The sequence below is a fragment of the Grammomys surdaster genome, unplaced genomic scaffold (genome assembly GCF_004785775.1).
Source record: "Grammomys surdaster isolate TR1022 unplaced genomic scaffold, NIH_TR_1.0 187, whole genome shotgun sequence".
Classification (NCBI taxonomy): Eukaryota; Metazoa; Chordata; class Mammalia; order Rodentia; family Muridae; genus Grammomys; species Grammomys surdaster.
The window spans coordinates 8121277-8144792 of NW_021604632.1; the positions used below are offsets into that span (position 1 = coordinate 8121277).

Below are 23516 nucleotides of genomic sequence, written 5' to 3' on the forward strand. Positions count from 1 at the left end.
AAAAAAAAAAAAAAAGAGGAAAGGAAGTTAGCAATGAATATGGCCATGTTCTAAGAAAATTTTATTTACAAAACTGTGTGGAGGGCTGGATTTATCCACTTGCTGTTATAAGGCGCCAAGCCCTGGTGCACAGAACACAACACTGCCTGTGAGTACGAAGGCTCACTACACTAGTCTCTCTATACCCAAAGGCTTCCACAGAAGTATAACAATTCCCATTATTTCCACAGTAAGATGTGGAAACTGAAAGAAAACTTTAACAAGCCAATATTTAACTTTGGTAGCCTTTACTTGACTTCAAGTCCAAGTAGAAACAGAGTGAGCACTACAGATGACAAATGGGGAGCACCACTCCCAGGCAAACAAGGAAGAAAAAGGAAAACCTGGAGCTCTACTGGGAACTGGAGCAACAGCAGCACATGTGTGCCATCTGTGGAGCCAGATGGCGAGGTGGGATTTGTCTGGCACACACCTGACAGCTTAACAAACACAGAGGCTCTTTCCAGAGTCCACACAAGCCACCACCCTTTCTCTGGGCAAACTGGGAGGACAGTGTTCATATTTATATAGAAGCTCTTCATGGCTACACTGGGGGTGGGGGGTGGGGGTTAGGGGCATTCTTGTAAACAGAATACATTCTCTTTTGTAAGCTCTCAAGACTAGGAGACACGTGTGCAAAGAACTTTCTGTCCCTGGCAGACAGGAAATCAACCCCCTTTTTTTCTTGAACTTGGACAGTCTTCCCCCACTTGGAAGTCTCTGTCAGCCTTTGGTTTTGGAGAACCCTACTGTGTTCTCACTGAGCACAGAGGAGTTAGGAGCATCCTACTTTTCAGGGCAGACTGTACAGGGAAATGCTGCAACTCTCTTTTTCTCTGTACATGCATATATATGCTGCATTTGTGTCCATGTTCATGTGTATGTGTACATGTGCATGTATGTGTACACAGGTATGAAAGGCAGAGGTTAGCATTTCTGTCTTCCTCTATTTGTGTCCATGTTCATGTGTATGTGTACATGTGTATGTATGTATACACAGGTATGAAAGGCAGAGGTTGACTTTGGTGTCTTCCTCTACTGCTCTCCATGTTATTTTTGGAAGCAGGGTATTTACTGAACCTGGACCTAGACTCAGCTAGACTAGCTGGCCAGTGAGGCCCAGGGATCTTCCTGTTCCTGTCTCTTTGGTGCTGGGATGACAGACACACACTACTGCACCTGGCTTTTTAGATGGGCGCTGGAATCTGAACTCAGATCAGCATAGCAAGTACTTTTCCAACTGGTCCACCTCCCCAGCTATTGGTCCTGTTTCTCTTTCTTTCTTTCTTTCTTTCTTTCTTTCTTTCTTTCTTTCTTTCTTTCTTTCTTTCTTTCCTTTCTTTCCTTTCTTTCCTTTCTTTCCTTTCTTTCCTTTCTTTCCTTTCTTTCCTTTCTTTCTTTCCTTTTTTTAAGATTTTAATTTATGTCTATATGTATGTGTGGGTATGTGCATATGTGTGGCTGTCCCCAGAATCTAGAAGAAGAAATCAGGCCCTCCAGAGCTGGAATCACAGGTGGTTATGGGCAACCTGACATAGGTACTAGAAACTGAAGCCAGATCTCTAGAGGAGCAGTCAGTGCTCTTAACCTCTGAGCATCTCCCCAGCTTCCATCCCTTTTTCTTAATCACTCTGTACCTATTTAACCCCAAAGACCTGCAACACATTACAGCACATTTTAAGAAGGAGGGCTGAACTAAGATGTCTGGAGAGGAAAAGTCATCAAGAGACCCAGGGTAACTGTCTGCTGCCTCTGAAGGAAGAAACTGAATTGCCAATCCACATATGAGTCAGAGAGCTGACTAGGGCCACTGGTACTTCAAAGCCCAGGAAGCTTCTTCAGTCAGTCCTGCAATCTCCAGGACTCCAGTGTTCTGTTAGCACTGAATACCACACAGTAAGAAAGCCCCTGCCCATGAGTTAGGGCCAAGCAAAGCATGTGGAGGAAAAAGAACAGACTGGAGTCAGGGGACATTGGAAGGAAGGGAAAGCCAGCAAAAAGAGAACAGGGTAAGATCAAGACAACATGTCAGAGTGGTGGAGATGCCCACGGGAGAGACCTGGTGCCCATTCTAGAGTCTCAAGTCTTACCCTGGAGGAAGAGGTCGCTCCCAGGTGGTGGTCTTGGTATTGTGATCAACATAATAGACACGCCCGTTGGGCAGCTCTCTCTGTTCCCATCTGGAAAACAAAAACCAAGGGGGAGGGAGGCGTGACACTTCAGTTGAAAGGTACAGTCCCAGTTAGGAAGGAAGTCCTTCACCGTAGACAAAAACATTGTAGAAAAAAAACCAAAGATGGCATTCAAGGTCAGCCCAGTGTCATAGCAGCTCTGTGCTGCTGCTAGAACCCTTTTGACAAACTACAGTAGTGACCCTTTATAGCAGATAGTACTATAAATCTCCCAAAGCACCATAAGCCTGCATTGCATGAGTTTTTCTTTCTTTTCTTACACATTTATCTTTAATTATATTGTGTGTACATGTGTATCGGTGTATGCATCTGAGAGCAAGTGTCTGAGAAAGCCAGACTGGATCAGCTGGAGCTAAGGTTGCAGGCAGTGGCGATCCACCCAACCTGAGAACGGCACAAAGGTGCTCTGGAAGAGTGTTCTTCACCACTGACAGCCCATCTCTCCAGCCGATCCATGGATTTTTCAAATCAGTACTTCTTGAGTGGTATATGACCAAAGATCCCTTAAGAATATGATGGAATTTGAGGCTGTTTTCCTTCAAAATGAACTTCTAATGAAAATTTGCATGCAGTTCCTGGGTTTCATAGACATCTCTAAAAGTTTACTGACGGACTCCCTTCTGCCTTTTAAGCTACCACTACCTGCTTTTGTTTGTTTGTTTTTTGTTTTTTCAAGACAATGTTTCTCTGTGTAGTTCTGGCTGTCCTGGAACTCACTCTGTAGACCAGGCTGGCCTTGAACTCAGAAATCTGCCTGCCTCTGCCTCCCAAGTGCTGGGATTAAAGGCGTGTACCACCACTGCCCAGCTCCACAACCTGTTTTAACCATAACAACAACAACAAAAAGTATCATGGGGTTGGAGGGATGGCTCAGTAGTTAGAAGCACTGGCTCCTCTTCTAGAGGACCCAGGTTTGATTCCCAGCAACCACCCACATGGGTGCTTACAACTGTCTGTAACTCTGGTACCAGGGTATACCCTCTTCTGGCCTCTGAGTACGCTGCATGTGTGTGTGCACAGACTTACACTCAGGCAAAAGAAATGCTCAAAGACTGCCAGGCGGTGGTGGCGCACGCCTTTAATTCCAGCACTTGGGAGGCAGAGGCAGGCAGATTTCTGAGTTCGAGAGTTCGAGGCTAGCCTGGTCCACAGAGTGAGTTCCAGGACAGCCAGGGATACTCAGAGAAACCCTGTCTAAAAAAAAAAAAAGAAAAGAAAAGAAAAAGAAATGCTCAAAGACAAAAAATAAAAATAAAATCTCAAAAAATTATGTCACTAGTTCTGTTCATTTAGAATTGTGTATACCTGTGATGAAATCTTACTGATTTATCTATTTATTTATCTATACTGAAGCCAGTGATGTTGTTTATTTTTAAAGTGTGAATAGGTTTATAATCCAGGAACACAGTGCACTGTTATCTGACAACAGGGTCCAGACTGTGTAAGTTAATATGAGACTAGGCTGATGGGGGTGGCTCCTTTGTGCTAATGAAAGACAAGGCAATGGGTGACTCAGAGTCAACCAACTCAAGCACCACACATACAGCTAAGGACCACTATCCCAACCCTGCTGTTACCGAGACACAGTCTGGCAATGACCACATTTATCCAGAATAAAGTAACCTATACAAAGGACATACGAGGTCGACATGATGCTGTTTCATGAAGGATGTAAACAATCCCCCAAGTGACCCTGGCTTCATTTACTTCTACTGTACCGCCTGGTCTTTTAGGAGGATGCTTACTATAGTCTATGCTGACAAAAAGCTTGTTTTTAAAATGTTATGATTGTTGTGTGCCTGTACGTGTGTATGATACATGTGTGCAGATATGTATGCTTGTCACGGCACGTGCATGAAGGTCAGCAGACAATTTTACCGAGTTGGTTTTCTCCTTCCACCTTTCCATGGGATCAGGGACTGAACTTAGGATCAGGCTTGTGAGGCAAGTGCTTCGATGCTGAGCCATCTCATTGGCTCTGCAATGCTTGTTTGAAAATGGAAATTTATTTCACTCTAACTAGTACTTGAGAGAAGGAAGAGAACAAAATGTCTAATCTGTGCTTCACAACTTTCCCTGTAAGAAACATGGAAGAGAAACTGCCTCATTCAAACTCGCACAGAAACATGCAAACCTGCACAGGAATTCACCATAGAGACAGGGTGGTACAGGAACTCAAGGTCATCCTCAGCTACACAGTAAATTTAAGGACAGCCCAGGCTACATCAAATACTGTCTTCAGATTCTATAGAGCACACACCTAGTGTGCAGAAGGCCCTGGGAACTGTTCCTAGCACTGCAGAAAACAAAACCTGGCTCAGGCCTAGGAACACTCTTTGCTCACTTTTTAAAACTGTCCACAATAATCTGATACAGTGTCCCTACTCACTTTTTTTGAATCAAAGTCTTTTTTATGCAGTCCATGCTAGCTTCAAACTCAGCATCCTCCTGCCTCAACCTCTTGTATGCTGGGATTTATACGCATGTATTACCAAACCCAGCCCAGAATACCCTTCTTTAAAAGATAAAATTATTTGTTGTAGAAATTGGAGACTTAAAAAACAAAACCCCCGAACATGTTTTTCTTTTCTTTCTAAAACTCTTACGATATATAACTCATCTTAAATGCAGTTTCCATTTTAACTTTCATTCCAGTTTCATTTGAAACAAGGAAAATGGCTTTATTATACCCTGCCTAATATTTTAATTTGAAGATAGGCAATTCCAAGCAATAAACGCCTTTAACCCACATAGTGGTACTGAACTGCCAAGACACAAAACTGTTAACCCCGTTCCCTGCAGCTGTCATGGTTCTAGCAGCCTAGAAGAGTTCTGCCCTCCCATCTTTGATCACAGCTGATCCTAGGAATGAAAGTCTCTTTCAGGGACTGCTATTGTCCAGCCCTGCTCCGTATCCTTATGAACCCTCTCACCTGACTCAGCTAGCAAAACAGTGGAGGAACAAGACCTTCCTTCCACTGCCTTGTTAAGATCTACATTTTTCCTTTTCAAATTGGACTCCTGCTCAGACTAAATGACTGTGTGGGTCTTCCCTGACCCCCACCTGACTTGCTTCCCTTTCTTTGAAAACTCTCACTCTTCCCTTACCTGCACAGCTATTCACAAGTCACACAGATCCCTTCCCTCATTCATTCAGCACAGTGGGTCACTTCTGTCAGCAGCCACACGAGCCTCCTGCTTCTGTTGACCCACATAGATTAAGCCTCCCGACTATCTTGGCTTGGTCTCCTCATGCCAAGAAAATGATACTGCTTTGACATTTTGTCAGCATATCCCCGCCAGGGGTTAAATTTCTGTCCCTTCTAAGCATCTTCCTCACACTGAGATGAAAAGCCTTTCAATCCACTACCGTAGGTCTCGCTCAGTGTTGCATCCGGGTTGAGTAGGTTCTATCTATCCCACTGAATAGCTGTCTTTGATGCTCTCAGAAACGGTGTTTAAAGCAGCAGGTTTGTTCCAGGTCACTGCCCAACACATTGCTCCTTGGCCCTCAGTGAACGACACAGGCTGAACGTGGGCAATAATTGGGTCTTGGCTTTGAAAAGATTTAAGAAGTAATCTCCAATGTCTAAGTAGTTTTTCTTTTACCTAATCTACCTTCATTTCTTTACTCTGATGTGTGTGTCTTTCACCCTCCATCCCTAGTCTCCACAGTTACCACACCAAAGAGCTTATAGGCCAAACAAACAAACGCTCGATCCCATTATTAGAATGTCGTCAATTAACTCTCTGCTCAGCTATCTAAAAGATCACTGTCAGCTTGGTGTGGTGCACACGGAGTCTCAGCACTTTGGAGGTAAAGACAGAAGGATCAGGACATCCTAACAGCCTGAGCTAGAGAAACTTTGTATCAAAACTCTCAGTTAGTAACCTGCTTAGTTAGCATGCAGAACATTTCCCCCAAAGTAATTCTCCATTAAAAATCCCCAGGAATTGAGTGATCCACTAACTGTAACTACAGGGTATGTTCAACCATCCTGACCTTAGTCCTGAGTTTGGACAGAATCTCAGTTTCACCAAAAATAGGATAAAGCTGGCAATGTTGATAATGGCGAAGAATTCAGGTTAGTGTCAGGGTTCTTCCAAAATAACCTTTATAAAATGACATGACTAAGTGCTCAAAACGAAGTCTGAGAAAAAGTATTGACTATTGCAGTTACTAATGTGCTTGTTTTTATCAGCCTAGGCACTGGGTGTTAACACCCCTCTCAGTCAGAGAAAACCTGCTTTTCCCATTAGAAAACAAGGGCGCTGGGAAGGTGTGTATGGGGGGGTGTTAGGAGGCAGAGTGGAAAGAGTTAACACTAGATGGATATTATTGAGCAGATTGTGTAAATTATATGAAATTTTCTTTCTTTTCTTTTTTTTTTTTTTTGATTTTTGAGACAGGGTTTCTCTGTGTAGCCCTGGCTGTCCTGGAACTCACTCGGTAGACCAGGCTGGCCTCGAACTCAGAAATCCGCCTGCCTCTGCCTCCCAAGTGCTGGGATTAAAGGAATGCACCACCACCACCCGGCTGAAATTTTCAAAGAATAACTTAAAATGCAATTAACAAAAAAATAAACAAAATCATAAGACTGACGTGGTGATATGTACACATTTATAATTTCCATACTCCAGAGCTAAAGCAGGGAGATCCTGAGTTCAAAACCAACCCAGATTACCTATTACAGTGGTTCTTAACCTTCCTAATGCCGCAACCCTTTAATACAGTTCCTCATGTGGCGGTGACCCCCATCCATAAAACTATTTCCATGGCTACTTGGTAACTGTAATTTGGCTCCTGTTATGAATCGTAATGTGAAAGTACTGTAGGCCCAGTCACCTTCACACTGGTGCCTGACTTCAGTGAGTTTTTCCTCAACAGAGTAGGGACTGTGTTCAGCTCCATTCTTCTCCTGGGGCCGTTCCTGAATTCTGAACTAGAACTTCAATCTAAGTAGACTAATTTCCTTTTAATGACTACCAACAGCATTTTATGTCCCCTAAGCCTGGGACATCAGAGCGGCAGCCACTGAGCTTCCTGAACTGAGTCTGGTTTCTTTCCCTCCTCAACTACCCCGCTTTCTTTGCCGTGGAAAGAGCCCCAAGTGGAGCCTGGCGGCATTCAAACACAAGGTTTTACAGAAGATCAAGGCAGTCTCAGAAATGGTCTCTGTAATGCGCATGCGTGTGTGCACACATACATTTTTCAAACGGAAGGTTGGCAACATAGGTAGATGATCTGAAAATATTGGATAAGAGCAAAAACAAGTATTTTCTTTCTAAAGGTAATTTGGCAACTTGTTCAATGACCCTTTCTATATGAATTCCCTAAAAGTTAGCAAGTTTTCTTCTAGAACAGAGCTCAAGGAAACAATTCTGCATCAGAGATGCAGCTACAGGAGCATCTGCTGTGGCTCATCACAGCAGAGACAGAAACCCTGAATGGCCCCAGATGATGCAATGAGAAATGCTATTTCTATACTGGGGCATTCCACTCTCAAAACAGACTGGAAACAAAGTTATTCAGATGTTTGCAACATACTGGTTGCACAAGCAAGGTAATAAACAACATGTCTGAGATAGTGAAACTGAGCTTGAGTAGTAGAGGCCGGGAAGATGAGGCTGGGTGCTTGCCCCTGGGCTTGAGTTTGATCCTGGGACCCACACAGCAGGAAAGAACAAACTCTTGGAAGTAATTCCTCACCTCCACACACTCACAACACAAATGTAATGAAAATTTAATTATATAAACATACTGGTTTTAGTTAAATCTAAACTGACACTGTATGGCTAGCATACTAAAAAAAAAAGCCACTGTCTGGTAAACAATGGTGTTCCAACATTTCTAAGTTATATACTGATTTTAAAAAAGATATAATATAAAATAGAACATGTATCAACAATGGGGGCTGATGCTGGGCAGTGGTGGTGCACGCCTTTAATCCCAGCACTTGGGAGGCAGAGGCAGGCGGATTTCTGAGTTCGAGGCCAGCTTGGTCTACAGAGTGAGTTCCAGGATAGCCAGGGCTATACAGAGAAACCCTGTCCCAAAAAAACAAAACAAAACAAAACAAAATACAACAACAACGACAACAACAAAACCAACAACAACCAAAAAAAAAAAATTAAAAAAATCAATGAGGGCTGGAGAGATAGCTTAGTGGCCAAGGATAGTCCCTGCTCTTCCTGAAGACACTTGGTTCCCAGTGTCCCTGTCAGGTGGCTTACCGCCACTCCAGTTCCAGGAAATCCAAAGTCTCTGGCTCCTTCGGACACCTCACTCAGGAGCACATGTCCACACATTCACACATAATTAAAAATAAAAATTAAGTCTTTTTTTTTTAAATCAACAAAATGAGATGTCTGTATGTGTGCATGAATGTTATAACTCAGAACAAGCAGGAACACTGGATGAGCAGCCACATGCCCAAATACATGCATGTACCTCATGCATACACAATCATTTTTTATTTTTAAAAAGTTGTTTTATGTGTATAAATGTTTTGCCTGTGTTTATGTATATGCATCACATGTATGCCTGGTGCCAGAAAGTCAGAAGAGGGCAATACATCTCCTGGAACTGGAGTAGGATGGTGTGGGCCTCATGTGGGTACTGGGAATTGAACCTGGGCCCTCTGAAGAGCAACAATGCTCTAAACTCCTGAGCCATCTCTGCAGCTCCTTTTTTTTTGTTTTTTTGTTTTTTTTGTTGGTTTTTTGAGACAGGGTTTCTCTGTGTAACCCTGGCTGTCCTGGAACTCACTCTGTATACCAAGCTGGCCTCAAACTCAGAAATCCACCTACCTCTGCCTCCCAAGTGCTGGGATTAAAGGCGTGCACCACCACTGCCCAGCAAAGGTGGCTGGAGAGACAGCCATAGGTGCTGGGAACAGAACTCTTATATTTTTGGTTGTGAGCCTAGCCTTTAACGGCTGAGCCATCTCTCCAGCCCAGCAGCTCCATTTTTTTAAGGCACTGTACAAAGTAAAAAGACAAGCTGTAGCCTGGGAAAAGTATTGGCAATATCTATAATTGGGTTATCTAGCACATATTAAGAATCATGAAAAAAAAAAAAACAGCTGTGCAGTGATAGTGCACGCCTTTAATCCCCGCACTCGAGGTGGAGGCGGGCAGACCTCTGAGTTCCATGCCAGCCTGGTCTACAGAGCAAGTTCCACAAACAAACAAACAAAAGCCACAAAGTCACAAGGACTGCCTCAGTACTCAAGAGGCAGAGGCAGGAGGATAAAGAGTTCCAGTCAGACTCCTAGGCTACAGAACAAGTTCAAGGCCATCTTGAGATCCTATCATAAGTAAACAAATCCTGCAGATTAAAGAAAAAACCACAAGGTTGGAGCAACTGTCTAGCACTTGAGAGGATTTGCTGCCCTTGCAGAGGACCTGGGTTCAGTTCCCTTGTATCTACACAGTGGCTCACAACTGTCTGTAACAAAGAGTTTCAATAATAATCAAAGAAATTAAAATTCAAACCACAATTCCTTAGATGGGTCCAATGAAAAGGAGCTGACGATGAATTTTAGCAAGACCGCACATGGCTACCCAGAGAAGAGCGACTCCACACGCTGACCTGAGGAAGCACTTTGAGAGGGGTTTCCCACTGACACTGACAGTCTGCAGTGCAGGAATCCCACTTCCAGAAGGACAGTTTGCTTTTCTCGTTGTTTTGCCTTTTGTTTTTATGGGTGAGATAGAACCTCACTCCACGCTGTCCCCAACTTAAGATCCCCGTGTACCTGCTTCCTGAGTGCTAGTTCTTCCTCTATCTAAAGTATGCAGTCCCGTGTAATCATTACTCCAGGTTACTACAGTGCCTGGCAAAACTATAACGGGGCATTACTTCCCTGCTCCCGACCCTTTTTCCCAGAGCATTATGTATGTTAGACAAGCACTTTACCACTGTGTTGCAGGTCCAGCCAGTCTCAGGACAGTTCCTACAGAAACAAGCAAGCATATGAAAAGGCACATACAGGAGAAGGCCTCACTGCAGCATGGTTGCAATTGTAGAGAAACAAGAGATTGCACAAGCTTCTACTAGTCATACACAGGAAAATCACATGATCCTGTATGTGGATGTGACTACATTTTAGGCATCCCTGTACACATCAACTGTATTCGAGAAGGGCACACAAGACTTTCAGGTGTATTTAAGGTCTCAAGGTTTTTTGGAGGGGGTGGGGGCTATATTTATTTATTTGTTTGTCTGTCTGTCTACTTATTTATTTGGGGGTTAGGGTAACTACATGGCCCTTGTTGTGGATGTCAGAGGACAACTTGTGGGAGTTGGTTCTCTCCTTCCATCTTCCAAGTTCCAGGGACCTGTCATCAGGCTTGGTGTTGTGTACCTTTACCAGCTAAGGCACTCCGCCTGCCTCCTAGTCACCATTTTTATCTACATGCTTCTAATAGCTTACAAAAGTACAAGCACATACTGTCATACTATCAAAGTCTGTAGCTATCTGTCACCTTGGTGTCAGTATCTGTCATCCCAGGTGAATTGTTTAAGATGTCCTTCCTTGCAGTTCGAAGACAAAAATGGCTAACTTACATTGCAGTAAAGATTAAACAGAACAGTCTCTGGGTTGACCTCAGCAATCCCCAACTCGGTGCAGAGTTCATACCATCTGGTAGCTATTAATGGTCAGGAAAATAACACAGGGTACATAAAAACATCAATGCTTAAGTCTATGTCTGCACCCCCACACCCCTCCTCTCACCCCTGCCATTCAAGGATCATATTTGCTTTTGCTATGTTGTTGTTTTATGGGTTTTGTTTTTAGATTTTTGAAACAAGGTTTTTCACTCTGTGGCCCAGGCTGGTTTCAAACTCACCACTCTTCCTGCCTCAGCTTCTCTCGATTACTGGGATTACAGGTGTGAGGTACCACACTCAGCTCAATGGTCTTTTATAAGATCAAACTTTAAATTAAAATAAGGAACAGGTAAGAAAGTGCCACCACTTATCCACTTACACTGCCACTCCATCTCCCTGAACCACGGGGGACGCTGACAATGTCAAGATGGGCACAGGACTCCTCATTCTTGAGGAGCTCAAGAAAGTACAGCGAAAGTGGACTAATGATTCCATGGGACTGCATACTTTAGATACAGGAAGAGCATCTCATGCCTTGGTAAGTCCACTGGGGGCTGCGGAGTCTTTTGGAAGAAGACAGAACATGCCCATTTAAGTCATCTAAGCATGTAATAATCTTTGGGGGTCAAGAACAGACCATAGTCACAATAACAGGAAGTGTTTCTTTTTAGAGCACAATCTCCCAATATAACCCTGTAATACAAAACTACTCAAAATGTGGTCCACGGTCCAAACTGTTAACAGTCCTGGGCCCAGAAGCAGGTTCCTTTTAGAAACTTCTGTATCTTTGACATTGGTTCAGCATCTAGATATGCAAGTGATCCTTTGAACAGAAGATAAAACAAAAATGAAACACTCATCATAGGTTGACAATCTGGAAATGAATGAGTAGCAACCTTCCCAAATAGCACGTTCTTCATTTACAGTTTGTGTAGCACTAGAAAGTGCTCTGAGTGAGAAGCACTTTGGTTAAAGCCAAAATCAAGTTTGGAGTGAGATTCACTTGTGGAGTGAGGCTGGCTTGTAACTTAGCAGACACTCCAAATTCCCTCATCTTTCTGAGCATCTCTACAAAGCACCAGAAAACTCTCCAAGGCTGTCTCAAGGCCCTCCAAGTTCACCTACAGAAGCTCAGGCTCTCCGGCACAGGGAATGGGGACAAGGCAGATGGCAAATGTGAAAGGGCTAGAAAACGCCACTCCATTAATCCTCCTCTGAGGCAGGAAACAGAGCAGCCAATGACTTGGGGAGAACAGGGATGGTGTGAAATGGAACTGAGGTAAGCCAGCAGTCCAAACACAACGTCCTCTCTTATGTAAGAAACCACAGCCGTGTGCTAGCTGCCAGGGTAAAATAATGTGCCTCTGTGTGAGGGACTCGGAGCTGAAAAACTGGGCCGTAATGGGGGTGTCAAAGCCATGTACACATGGACTGTTCCTGAGTATTCCATCTCCAAAGTGGGCTCTGACACTGAGAAAAACCAGACACAGGGCCAACTGACCAAAGTGACCACACTTTCTCCCCCCTGCCTGGACCACCACCTCACGTGTGTTCAGCACTCCTCCCTTCAATACACACTTACAACCTGGAAATTCTACACTTTCCAGCAGCTTCTGTGGGGCTAATTAAGTTAAAAACTTTAAGCGGGGGAGGAGAACTTCAGACAGAGAGAAACGGACCAAGGAATGTTGTATTTGGCCTTAGGCAGCTTAGGTTTCAGAAACCCTCTGCCTGGAAGCACACAGATGTGTACAACCAGCCTTTCCTGCCATAAATTTCAGAAGACCCATGTGGCAATTCTTGGAATCCCTGTGAACCTTTTCCATCCCTCCACAAAGGAGATGGAAGAGCTGAGAAGATAAAGTTGGTAACAGAGTCACCCAAGGCAAGCAATCTAGTTTGTTCAGAAACACTTCACTCAAAGAGCATCCAGTGACTAGGAGCCTCTGTAAATGAGGATGAATGTTCATCTGTGACAGACACAGCCAAACCCAAAGCCAGACAACCCAGAGAATGGAGGAAAATGCAAAATTCTATCATAGATGCTCTCTCTTTAAAGCCTCAGAAGCAGAGAAATTCATCGAGGTGAAAAGGAAGTGAGAAAATGGGAGGAAGAAAGATAACACTTAGACGTATATATTACAAGTGGGTCCTGGGCCTACTTCGTGCCAAGCCCCTAGACACCTACAGCCCACAATGACAGAGGGATTTGATCAAACAATTCCAAGTATGAGAAAAGACATGCATACATATCTTACATATGTCCATACACACATACATGTCTAGTGGTGATCAGAAAGGGCCGATTCCTTCCTGAAGATTGTCATTAACTTGAAACTTAAGGAATTAAAAGCCACGATGTTGAGGAAGTTTTGAGAGAGAACCGTCACAGGGGAGGATCCTCAGTCTGGAGAGAGGGTAGTTCATGGCTCAAACTAATTTATTAGGACTAGAGCTTAGAGTACGGGAGGGAGAGTGGCTTCCACGGAAGGCTTGGGGGTAGATGGAGCCTCATTTGTCAGAGATTTTCAGCTTATAAAAGGCCATTTATTTTTATTATTATTTTTTAGAGGTAACATGTTTGATTTTGAAAGAAGATTATTAACCAACTGCTTGCGTTAAGGATTTGAAAATTTATCTGGAAAGACAATATTAAGAAATGTGGCATTTTAAGCAGGAGAGTTCATGCTTAAAGTTTCACTTTAAATGATTAGTGTAAAAAAAGACGATGGTCTGGACTCCTGGGCCAATGGTAGACCGTTTTCAGGACAGGGTTGGATAGATCAGACAACAGTTCTGTTTTAGGTTAAGATACACAGCTAGCACAGTGGGCTCAAAGAGAAATGAGAGTTGGCATCATTTCTCAAGGGTGCCAAAGGATTGGATCAGGTGCCCAGAGAGAGAAGAGTGGGCCAGAACAGATGTCATAAACTATTCTGAGCACACACTATCTCTCACTTACCTCTACATGTGCCAAGCCCAGCCCTGGACATGCCATCTCGTAAACAATAATGAATAATAATAAGTTTAGGGCTGGTGAGGTGCCTATTTACTATCTAGCCTGATAGCCTGAGCTCGGTTCCCAGGCCCTACGTGGTAGGAGAGAGTTGAACCATTCCTGTGGTTTGCCCATTGAGTTCTATAGGTACATCCCCACAAAGACACACAAATACAGAAAGAAATAGTTTTAAAGGAGCCCATTTCTGTCCTGCTCAGCACTAGTGACCTGCTGAAGTAGGCTTGAGATGGTGTGTATTCCTTTAGTGTATAATTTGTACAGACATTGGAAAGATGTCTCCAGCTTCATGGGAAATATGCTGTCTTGTTCATAAAGCCATTTCTGAACTCTGATGTTAAAAATCCTCTCCCAGAAAGTGTATGTGATTTTTACTGCCTATATTTAGCATTCATGAAACTCTTTTCTCCTAATGGTGTGCTGATCAAATGAAAATCATTGCCGATAATTCTTATTATCTCAAACCTGAAGAAGACTGGAGTGCAGAGAGGGAGTTCTGAAAAGGCCATTTATTTTTATTATTATTTTTTGGAGGTAACATGTTTGATTTTGAAAGAAGATTATTAACCAACTTGCTTGCGTACCCTTGTAGAGATTTTATTTTCTATTTCCTAAGTGGGAGACTCTGTATTGTTCTTTCTTTCAAATTTGTGTGTTATAATTTGAGAGGAATAGAGAAGAGTCGTTTTGGCAGAAAGGAGAAAAAATGGCTGTCTGTGTCCCCAGTGAGCTGTTTGTTTTCTTTCCGTTGAGCAAATGCCTGGAAGGCCGGCCTCACTTGTGTGTCGGTCACAGGCAATTAGGGCAAACGGCTCAACACGTCTTTCTGTAGGGCGTGTGTGAGGGTTACTGTTCTCTGGGATTGGGCACTTCCTGTTTCCAAGCAGTTGGAAAACTCCAGGCTCTGAAAATGTTCTTTATTCAGCAGCCCAGGGAAGCCTGTCCCCACCCCTTTCCTCTCTTGGCCAGAGGCTAAACCACTTTTCTGAGGTGGAGTTTGGACAGGGTCTTTTTCTTAGAGCATTTAGAATGTGACAAGGCCCAAGTGTGTGTGGGATGGGTGGGGTGAGGAGGTGCCGCTACCCCTTGTGTAGGATGTTCAGAGAAGAGTATGGAAGCCCAGTTTTCCAGGGGCACTTAATACCTCACTCAGTATCTGGAGGAGCATGTCAAGGCTCAGAGATTGCCATTTTTACTGGAGCCAGCCACCAGCACTGCTGAGCTCATGGTAGTGGGGACAGCAGCCTTTTTGGTTGGCTCTTTTGTATTGGAACCCAGAAAGGACATAGTTTCTATACTGACCCTCCCAATTTGTAGACCTGAAGCACTATTCAGGAGGGCGCTGGGAGAAATCACAGAATACCTTTATCTTTTATGAAAATTTACAAACGAAGCACATAAACTGAGCTTCTGTCAATGTCCAAGTTACAGGCCATTGCAAGTTACAGCCTGGACTTGCCATCTCTTAAACAGTAATGAATAATCTCTCTAATGGAAAAATGTAGGCCAGTGAGACGGCTCAGCAGGTAAGGCACTTGCCACCAAGTATGGCAACCTGAGTTTGGTTCTCAGAACCCACATGATGGAAGATGAGGACAAACTCTCTAAAAGTTGTCCTCTGGTTTCTATGTGTGTTTGCATACTCACACCTATGCAAAAACCATGTAACTAAGAACTTCCAAATAAAGACATATGCATCATGTAGTCTCCACCCTTGTGGCTCCCTCAGAGTATGCATCATGTAGTCTCCACCCTTGTGGCTCCCTCAGAGCAGTTCTCACCGGTCCCTCAGCACGGTTCACACGCACCATTTACTAGAGTCCCTACACAAGGACACTCGCTATCACCACATAACCAGCATGTAAGCTGCCAGGCCAGGGATGGATTCAATCACTGATGTAATGTACATTTGTTTATATGGCGTGTGTGTGTGTGTGTGTGTGTGTGTGTGGTCAATATAAACTCAAAGTGCCTTTATCCACTGAACCATCTGGTCAGTTCCCAGAATCCATGGTCCTAATCTCCACTCACTACATAGATAAAAATGAGCTTTCCTTTGTCTTGCTGGAGTTGCTGCATAAAGAAAGCAAGAAAATGAGCACCCAACTTAACACTGGCCACAGCTGAGGGAACAACATAGTCACAGCAACTCGGCACCTAAAGCCTGAATCCTTTGAGGACTGCCAAGGTCAAACCCAGGAGGGAAAAAGCTAGTCACCAGTCAGACATCCTCCCACAACCCACGAAGGCAAGGAGCTCTTATTCCACAGAAGCTGTCCACTTAGGTCCCAGCATAAAGCAACACTGCTCAGCATGGATGGTTAGGTGTTCTTTCAGATGCTACACAGAGCAAACACTTTTACACCACTCTTGCTTCTATACAGAGCAGCTTTGCCAGAGACCCGTGGCACTAGACAAGAAACAACCACATTGTTTCTAGCCTGGTGAGGAGAGTGCCATCATAGAACACAAGACTACTCACCCAGCAGGAAGAGCATCAGGGGCCTGGGCAGCAGCAGGGAGCTGCTGTGTCCCAGAAGTGCTGGGCTCCTCTCCCTCAGCTGGTGTGGATGGTGCAGGGAGAGATGTCGTGTTGGGATTTGAGGACACACTCAAGGCTGCTGCAGGCGGGGATGCCACACCAACAACCGATGGTTCCTCAGGATCACTGGCTGTAGTAGGTTCTTCACTCACTGTGAATGCATAGACCACATTTAAAGATAACAGGAATAAGAATTTTTTCTTTTATTAGGTTTCACATGCCATACAAAGCACTGTATCTGTGATACTAGCCTACTCAGATTAGACAACAACTATGAGTTTTATAAAACCAGGCCTAGTAAGAACTGGTTCTGGCACTCAGAAGGTAGAAGCAGCTCACTCCACGTTTTTGCACATCCTTCAGTGTAAGTCAAGATTATATGCAATGGAGTAATTGTCAGATTCAACTAGCTAATGCTAGTTGTCAACTGAAACCAACATGTCTTCCTAGGATGTTACCAAGCTAGACTTCTGAGGTGTGGAATTGCCTCTGGTTGAGACCCTTGGGTTTTGTTTATTTACTTCTTTTGCAGAGGTGAGGATCAAATCCAGAGCCTTGCACGGACTAAGCAAGCACACCGTCACTGAGCTGAGCTAGATACGCTGCCTCAGATTCGCTTGCCTTCTTGTCAGTGTTAATACTACCTGGCAAAGAGGCTAGATCGGTTGCTTAATAACTAAATCTGTATACTAAATGTTTCTCCAATATAGATGCAAACTTTTCTGTTTATATATATATATATTTTTTTTTTTCGGTTTTTCGAGACATGGTTTCTCTGTGTAGCCCTGGCTGTCCTGGACTCACTCTGTAGACCAGGCTAGTCTCGAACTCTTGAACTCAGAAATCCGCTTGCCTCTGCCTCCCAAGTGCTGGGATTAAAGGCGTGTGCCACCGCCCGGCTTCTGTCTATATTCTATCCAAGCCAAGCTAGTACACAAAGCAGATGGCAACCCTCTTTACGCAAATCTATAAACTTTATGCAATTCCAATCTTAAAAGGAAAAAAAATCACCAAGCCTTAGATAAATTCACTGTAAGATTTATAAAGAAAACCTAAATTCGTTAGCAATGAATGTCTCCAGAAGAGTGCTGGGTTTCTGCTGGGTGTTTCCTCTAGCATACCAGACCTACTCTAGAGCTATAATAATGGACTACATCCGGAAAAGTCAGAGAATGAGTAAAGCAAGAAAGTTGAGAAACAGACAAATAATTTAGTAATTCTTTGCTAAATACTAAGATTCTAATCCCCTTGGTGTGGTCTTCGTTTATTGGGGGATACTTCTAATAAGGAGGAGCCGCCTCCCCCAGGCACTCTGCTTCCCGAGGTTCATGAAGTGTGTAAGGAATGGAGCCTGTGGAGAAACTCGGCTCTCCCTCTGACGGCCTTCAGAATACTGAACTGGTGACCTAGCATCATCTGTGAGATGGCTCAGCCATTAAGAATGCACACTGCTCTTCTAGAGAACCTGACTTCAGTTCCCAGCATCTCCATCTGAGGGCACATAACTACCGGTAACCTACCTCCAGGGGATCTCTGGCCAATTCCATCACCTATACTCTTCTGTGTACACACACATACACACACACACATATACACACACATACACACACATCTACAAATAAAACTTTGAAAAATGTTGTAAAAAACATTTAAGTATTGGACTTAAATATTTCAATCTACGTGTTAATGCCCTTTATTTATAGTAAAATTTCCCCATATTAGGCTGAGGTTAGTGGAGGATAATGCTCTTCACATTGGCTTCAAGTTCTATAGAAAAACCCTAAGATAATTAGGTAGGAAATTGCCAAACAGTGCATATATATATATAATACTATTATCATCTGTGTGTGTGTGCTTGGACGTGTGCGCTTCTCCCCTCAGATGACACTTATTCATACACTTGTACATTGAAAGAATGGCTTTGGAGAATGACATAAAACACAATAGCCACCATTGCTTCTGCATGTTTGAGCTGTGCTCTTTTTTTTTTCCCCTCTTTCAGTTTTTCGGGACAGGGTCTCTGTATAGCCCTGGTTGTCTTGTATAGACCAGGCTGGCCACAAACTCAGAGATCTGCCTTGCCTTTTCAAACCAGCACTCTGGAGACAGAGGTAGTTCCACATCTAAGTTCAAAGCTAAACCTGGTCTACAGAGTTCTAGGCCAGCCAGGGCTACTTAGTGAGACCATCTCAGTAGTAGCAGCAGCAGTAGTCGTAGTAGTAATAATAACTCTAATTCTGCTTCATACTGTTCATCTTGAAGCTCCTTACTGTGGTAAGCTAAGGATCCAGCTCTCCCTCAATGGAAGTCTGAAAATGACTCAGGCTATCTGTGTCCTTGGTACTTACTATTAACTCTTCTTTTTTTTTTTTTTAAAGACAGGTTCTCATGTAGCCTAGGCTAGCCTCCAACTCACTATGTAGCCAACACTAACTTTGAACTTCTGATGCCCCTGTCTTTACCGCTGGAGTGCTGGGATTACAGGCATGCAGCACTGTGCCCTGTGCATGCAGTGCTGGGGACTGAACCTGGAGCTTGTGCGGGCTACATAAGCACTCTACTGCCTGAGTCATCCCCACTAACACTTTACTTTCTACCCCTATGTTCTCCAATCTCTTTCACAGCCCTGTTCCCCAGATGGTGTCCACTCCACTGCAGTCCAGACTGGCCACTGCCTGTACAGATTCCACAGTGCCTATAGCCTCAAGTGTGCAACCCAGAGCTCCCTGCTGGAACAGCACTTGGGACTTGACTGAGGTGTGTTTTCAACTATTTTTTGTTTTGGTTTTTAGTTTTTGAAACAGGGTTTCTCTGTGTAGCCCTGGCTGTCCTGGAACTCACTTTGTAGACCAGGTCAATCTCAAGTTCACAGAGATCCACCTGCCTCTGCCTCCAGGGTGCTGGAGTTAAAGGCACACTTGTGTTTCCTTCCAACTTTTACTGAAAGGTAAGAAGGCAGAGTCTTGCCTTGGCTTATACTTTACACTGTCAAGTAAAACAGCACTTGATAAATACATGATAAATACTTTTTCAATAAATATGTATTTGCTAAATCTAAAATTTTAAAAAAGATATTAGAAACAAAATCACCTGATATTTATATAACATTACCACTTAAAAACAGGTCTTTTAAGAATATCTGGGTGTGATTTGTTGTTATTTAATTTTTGTCTGGTCACTGTTTGAGAAGGCATAGAACCTATGTAGCCACAGCAGCCTTGAACTCATGATCCCCCTGCTTCAGCCTGAGTGTGCTATATGCATCTTTATAAAAAAGATGACAAGATGGTGAGTCCTTTACCTGATGTCCCCTTGACAAATTAAAAAAAAAAAGGGGGGGGGGAAATCTGTCCAGTACTACTAACTAAACTCCAGATTTTATTTGACTCTCACTAGCTTTCCCACTAAGGCGCTTTTTCTGTTCTAGGATCTAATCCAGGGTCCTCATTGCCTTTAACAAGCACACTTTTATTAGTTCATCTGTCAATCCAACAGCCCATGAGGAAAATATTATTCCCATTTCACCAAAGCCATGCAAGCTCCATGACGATTCAGACAGGTGCCATGCAAGCAGCCAGCATCAGAGCTGCTGTTCAAACTCAGAGGATCCTGAGGAGGAAATCATAGAAAGAAGGAAATGAAGAGGGCTTGACTGTTCTCCTGGATGAAGGAGGGGTGGAGGAGCCAGGGCAGGGTGGTACGGGAGGTACCAGGGCAGGGGTGTGGGGGGGGTACAATGACAGGGGGTGGGAGAGGTACCAAGGCAGGGAGGTAGGGGGGATACCTGGGCAGGGAGGGGAGGGGAGGTACCAGAGCAGGGAGGTGGGGAAGGTACCATGGTAGTTGAACAGCCATTGGTTTCTGTAACACTGAGTGTTTCACAAGGCTCCACTGTGATATTGGTTAAACACTTCAATTTTATGAATCACATTCATTCAAGGATAGGAAACCCTTTGGCCAAGAAAAAGATCAGGAATTGGACATCTTTTTCTTAATCCCAGGGAAGCCAGTTTGTTGAGAAGATACTCACCATTGACCTCTGGCCTATACACAAAGGCACATGCACATACACACATGCATTTTTACCTGTACACACCTTGAACACATACATGAAATCATACACACATACATACATATGCAAAGAATTTTGTTTTAAAATAGGGGCTAGAGAAGACCTGAGTTTTGTTCCCAGAACCTACATCAGATCTCCCCGGCACACGCCCACACACAGACACATGACTTAAAATGATAAAAATTGATGGGGTGATGGTACAGGCCTATAATTGCACCACTTGGGAGGCACAGTGGATCTCTCTGGGTTTGAGGCCAGCCTGGTCTACATATTGGATATCATAGTGATACCCTCTCTCAAAAACAACAATAATGAATCTTTAAGCAAAAAGAAAAACAGTAAAGTTGTATGAGATAACAGGGAAAGGGTGGTAAAGGATTCCTCAGTGCCTGACTGACGGTAAGATTAGATCTTAGTTAGACTAAGCAGATTAATGTAACTCCCACTTCTAGCATGCCTCTAAAATTTGTTTTGAGAAATCTATGAATTTTCAAAGAGAACAAGCAACAAGACAGAGCTAACCCTTTTAGACTTCAGAAAACATACTATGCCAGGGCTGGAGAGATGGCTCGGCAGTTAAGAGCACTAGCTGTTCTCCCAGAGGACCTGGGTTCAATTGTCAGCACACACATGGCAGCTCACAGCCGCCTTTAACTCCAGTTCCAGGGAATCTGACTCCCTGTAAAAAGGGCATCAAGCAGCCACGTGGTGAGAGACACATGCAGGCAAATGATCTATATACATAATATAAAACTTTTAAAAACACAATCCCAATAATCAAAATATGTGTGACTCACTCAAAACAAACAAATTCTCACGGTATAGAAGAAAGCAGCAAGTGCTAAATTAAGTAAAAGTCCCTGTGAAAAACTGCTTAATTAACACTCAGTGAGAACAGGGTTCCAATACAGAGAAAGATTAACTTAGGGCTGGTGTGTGGCTAAGTGGTGTGTGCATATCATGCATGAGGTCAGGAGTTCAATCTCCAACACCCAAACAAAACAAAATAAAAACAGAGATAGTAAGAACAGACCTTGAGGTGGAACTAATTAACACTGATAGCCTTAAAAACTAGAACAGAACAGTATTTACAAGGTTAGAGAAAAAAAATCTTACATGCTACTTTGTGAAATTTTTATGCAGCATTGGCCATATAAGGAATCCTTTTTAAAGCAAATTTACTTCATTTTTATTGACTCCAGAACTGCACTTAAAGCTATGAATAATGATCTGTGTATACAGAGTCAGCTACTCAGGAGAAGGGCCCAGTGGGATAGCTGGAGCCTAGGCATTCAAGGGCAGCCTAGACAACACAGCTCCAACTGTTCCTTCAAAACTATGTTTCTATTTCCCCCAGAACAAACCTGTATGCAAAGAGGAAAGCATGCCAGCAGAGGTACATGACTGTAATTGCAACACTATGTTCAAGGCCAGCCTGGTGTACAGTCTTCCAAGCTAGGGAGGCACACAACACCACTCTTATCTCAAACAAAACAACACGAAAATAGGGAGCTACGTAAGAGCTGAGGAAGAATAGTGAAATGGTGGATGTCTATAACTACACTACAGTTTATTATTTTAATTTGATTTCAGTTGGGATCTCATAGTCCTGGCTTCCCTTGACTCAGTTTATAAGGGGCTCATGCAAGCTAGGCAAGCACTCTACCAACTGGTGACAACCTACACTCCAGTCATGGAAATCGCTTCTAAAAATAAACACGGGGCTGGAGAAGAGAGAATGGCTTTGGTTTTTCTCCCTAGTATCTTTTATGTGTGTAAGTATAGTACACAGCCAATAGGAAACTATTCAATTATATGCATATACAGATACATGCTCATGCCATTAGTAAAGACTAATCTTTGTTTGTTTGTTTGGGTTTTTTGGTTTGTTTGTTTTTTAAGACAGGGTTTCTCTGTGTAGCCCTGGCTGCCCTGCAACTCACTCTGTAGACCAGGCTAGCCATGAACTCAGAGATCTACCTGCCTCTGCCTCCCAGGTGCTGAGATTAAAGGAGTGTGCCACCACCACTGGCTAATAGAAATCAATTTTCTTAAAAGTAGACAAGAAGACACACAGATAAATGGAAGCATGGATTAAAATAACTAATGAAGTGAAGCAAAAGCAAATATCCATGCCTCATAATTAAATTACTCATAAAGATAAAAGCTGTGTGCTAGGCACCTCCCTCACACTCTGTATACCCCCTCCCACCCTTCATATGTTTTATATGGCTTATTCCTTATAACAACTTACAATACACACTCTGGCCTTAATCTTACAAATGAGGAAATAAAGTAGCAAGTAAGTCACTGGGTCTTAACATATACTACATACAGGAGGCCAGAGCCACCACGGCCTGTAGAACCACTGTGCATGGAAATTACACTGATGGGAGCTGTCACAGGTGAAAATCTGGGGGGAAATTTTCAATATAAATTAGACAGTAAACCACTGTGCACATCCCAGTGAGGTGCAAACCCATCAGCCTATTTCTTGGACCCCCACTTCTAAAACTCAGAAACATGCCATTGATACAGACAGACAGCCATTCACTCTCATTTTATAAAAATGGATACTCTACAGTTGTAACATGAAAAAGCCAGCTGGACCTGGGCTCTGGTTTTCCCCTAATGTCTTTTACTTGCATAAGTACAATATATAGCCAATAGGAGGCTGTTCTATTAATCTTGCATGCCTGTGAAATCTCTATCAGGAGGCATAGCTTCTATACTGCCATTCTAAAAGAGGTCCTCACAGGCCTGACGAGGAAGGATGGAGAGAGATATCCTCATTCACACCCTGCCAAGGAGAGCCTGTGTCTGCCCACCCTGGGACAGTTGTAGCTTTCTGCTTCATATAGTCCAGCTGTCAGTGAGGTCAAGAGGAACTGCCAGCATTGCAGAAGGGGAGACAAGGCAGAGACGAAGGGAGAGGGGATGGAGACACAGGCAGAGGGAGGCAGAGGGGAGGCAGAGGGGAGGCAGAGGGAAGCAGAGGGAAGGCAGAGGGGAGGTAGAGGCAGAGGGGAGGCAGAGGG

At 43.6% G+C, this 23516-nt stretch overlaps 1 protein-coding gene across 1 annotated transcript in view; it reads right to left on the reverse strand.

Annotated features, from left to right (window-relative positions):
• The window catches only part of Wwp2 (WW domain containing E3 ubiquitin protein ligase 2), a 107362-nt gene that overhangs the window by 24200 nt on the left and 59646 nt on the right, over positions 1 to 23516 (reverse strand). The window contains exons 7-8 of the mRNA XM_028768574.1: positions 16347 to 16557; positions 2130 to 2219 (exon numbers count right to left, since the gene is read on the reverse strand). Coding sequence (XP_028624407.1) covers positions 2130 to 2219; positions 16347 to 16557 — 301 coding nt within the window. The remainder of the gene's footprint in view (positions 1 to 2129; positions 2220 to 16346; positions 16558 to 23516) is intronic.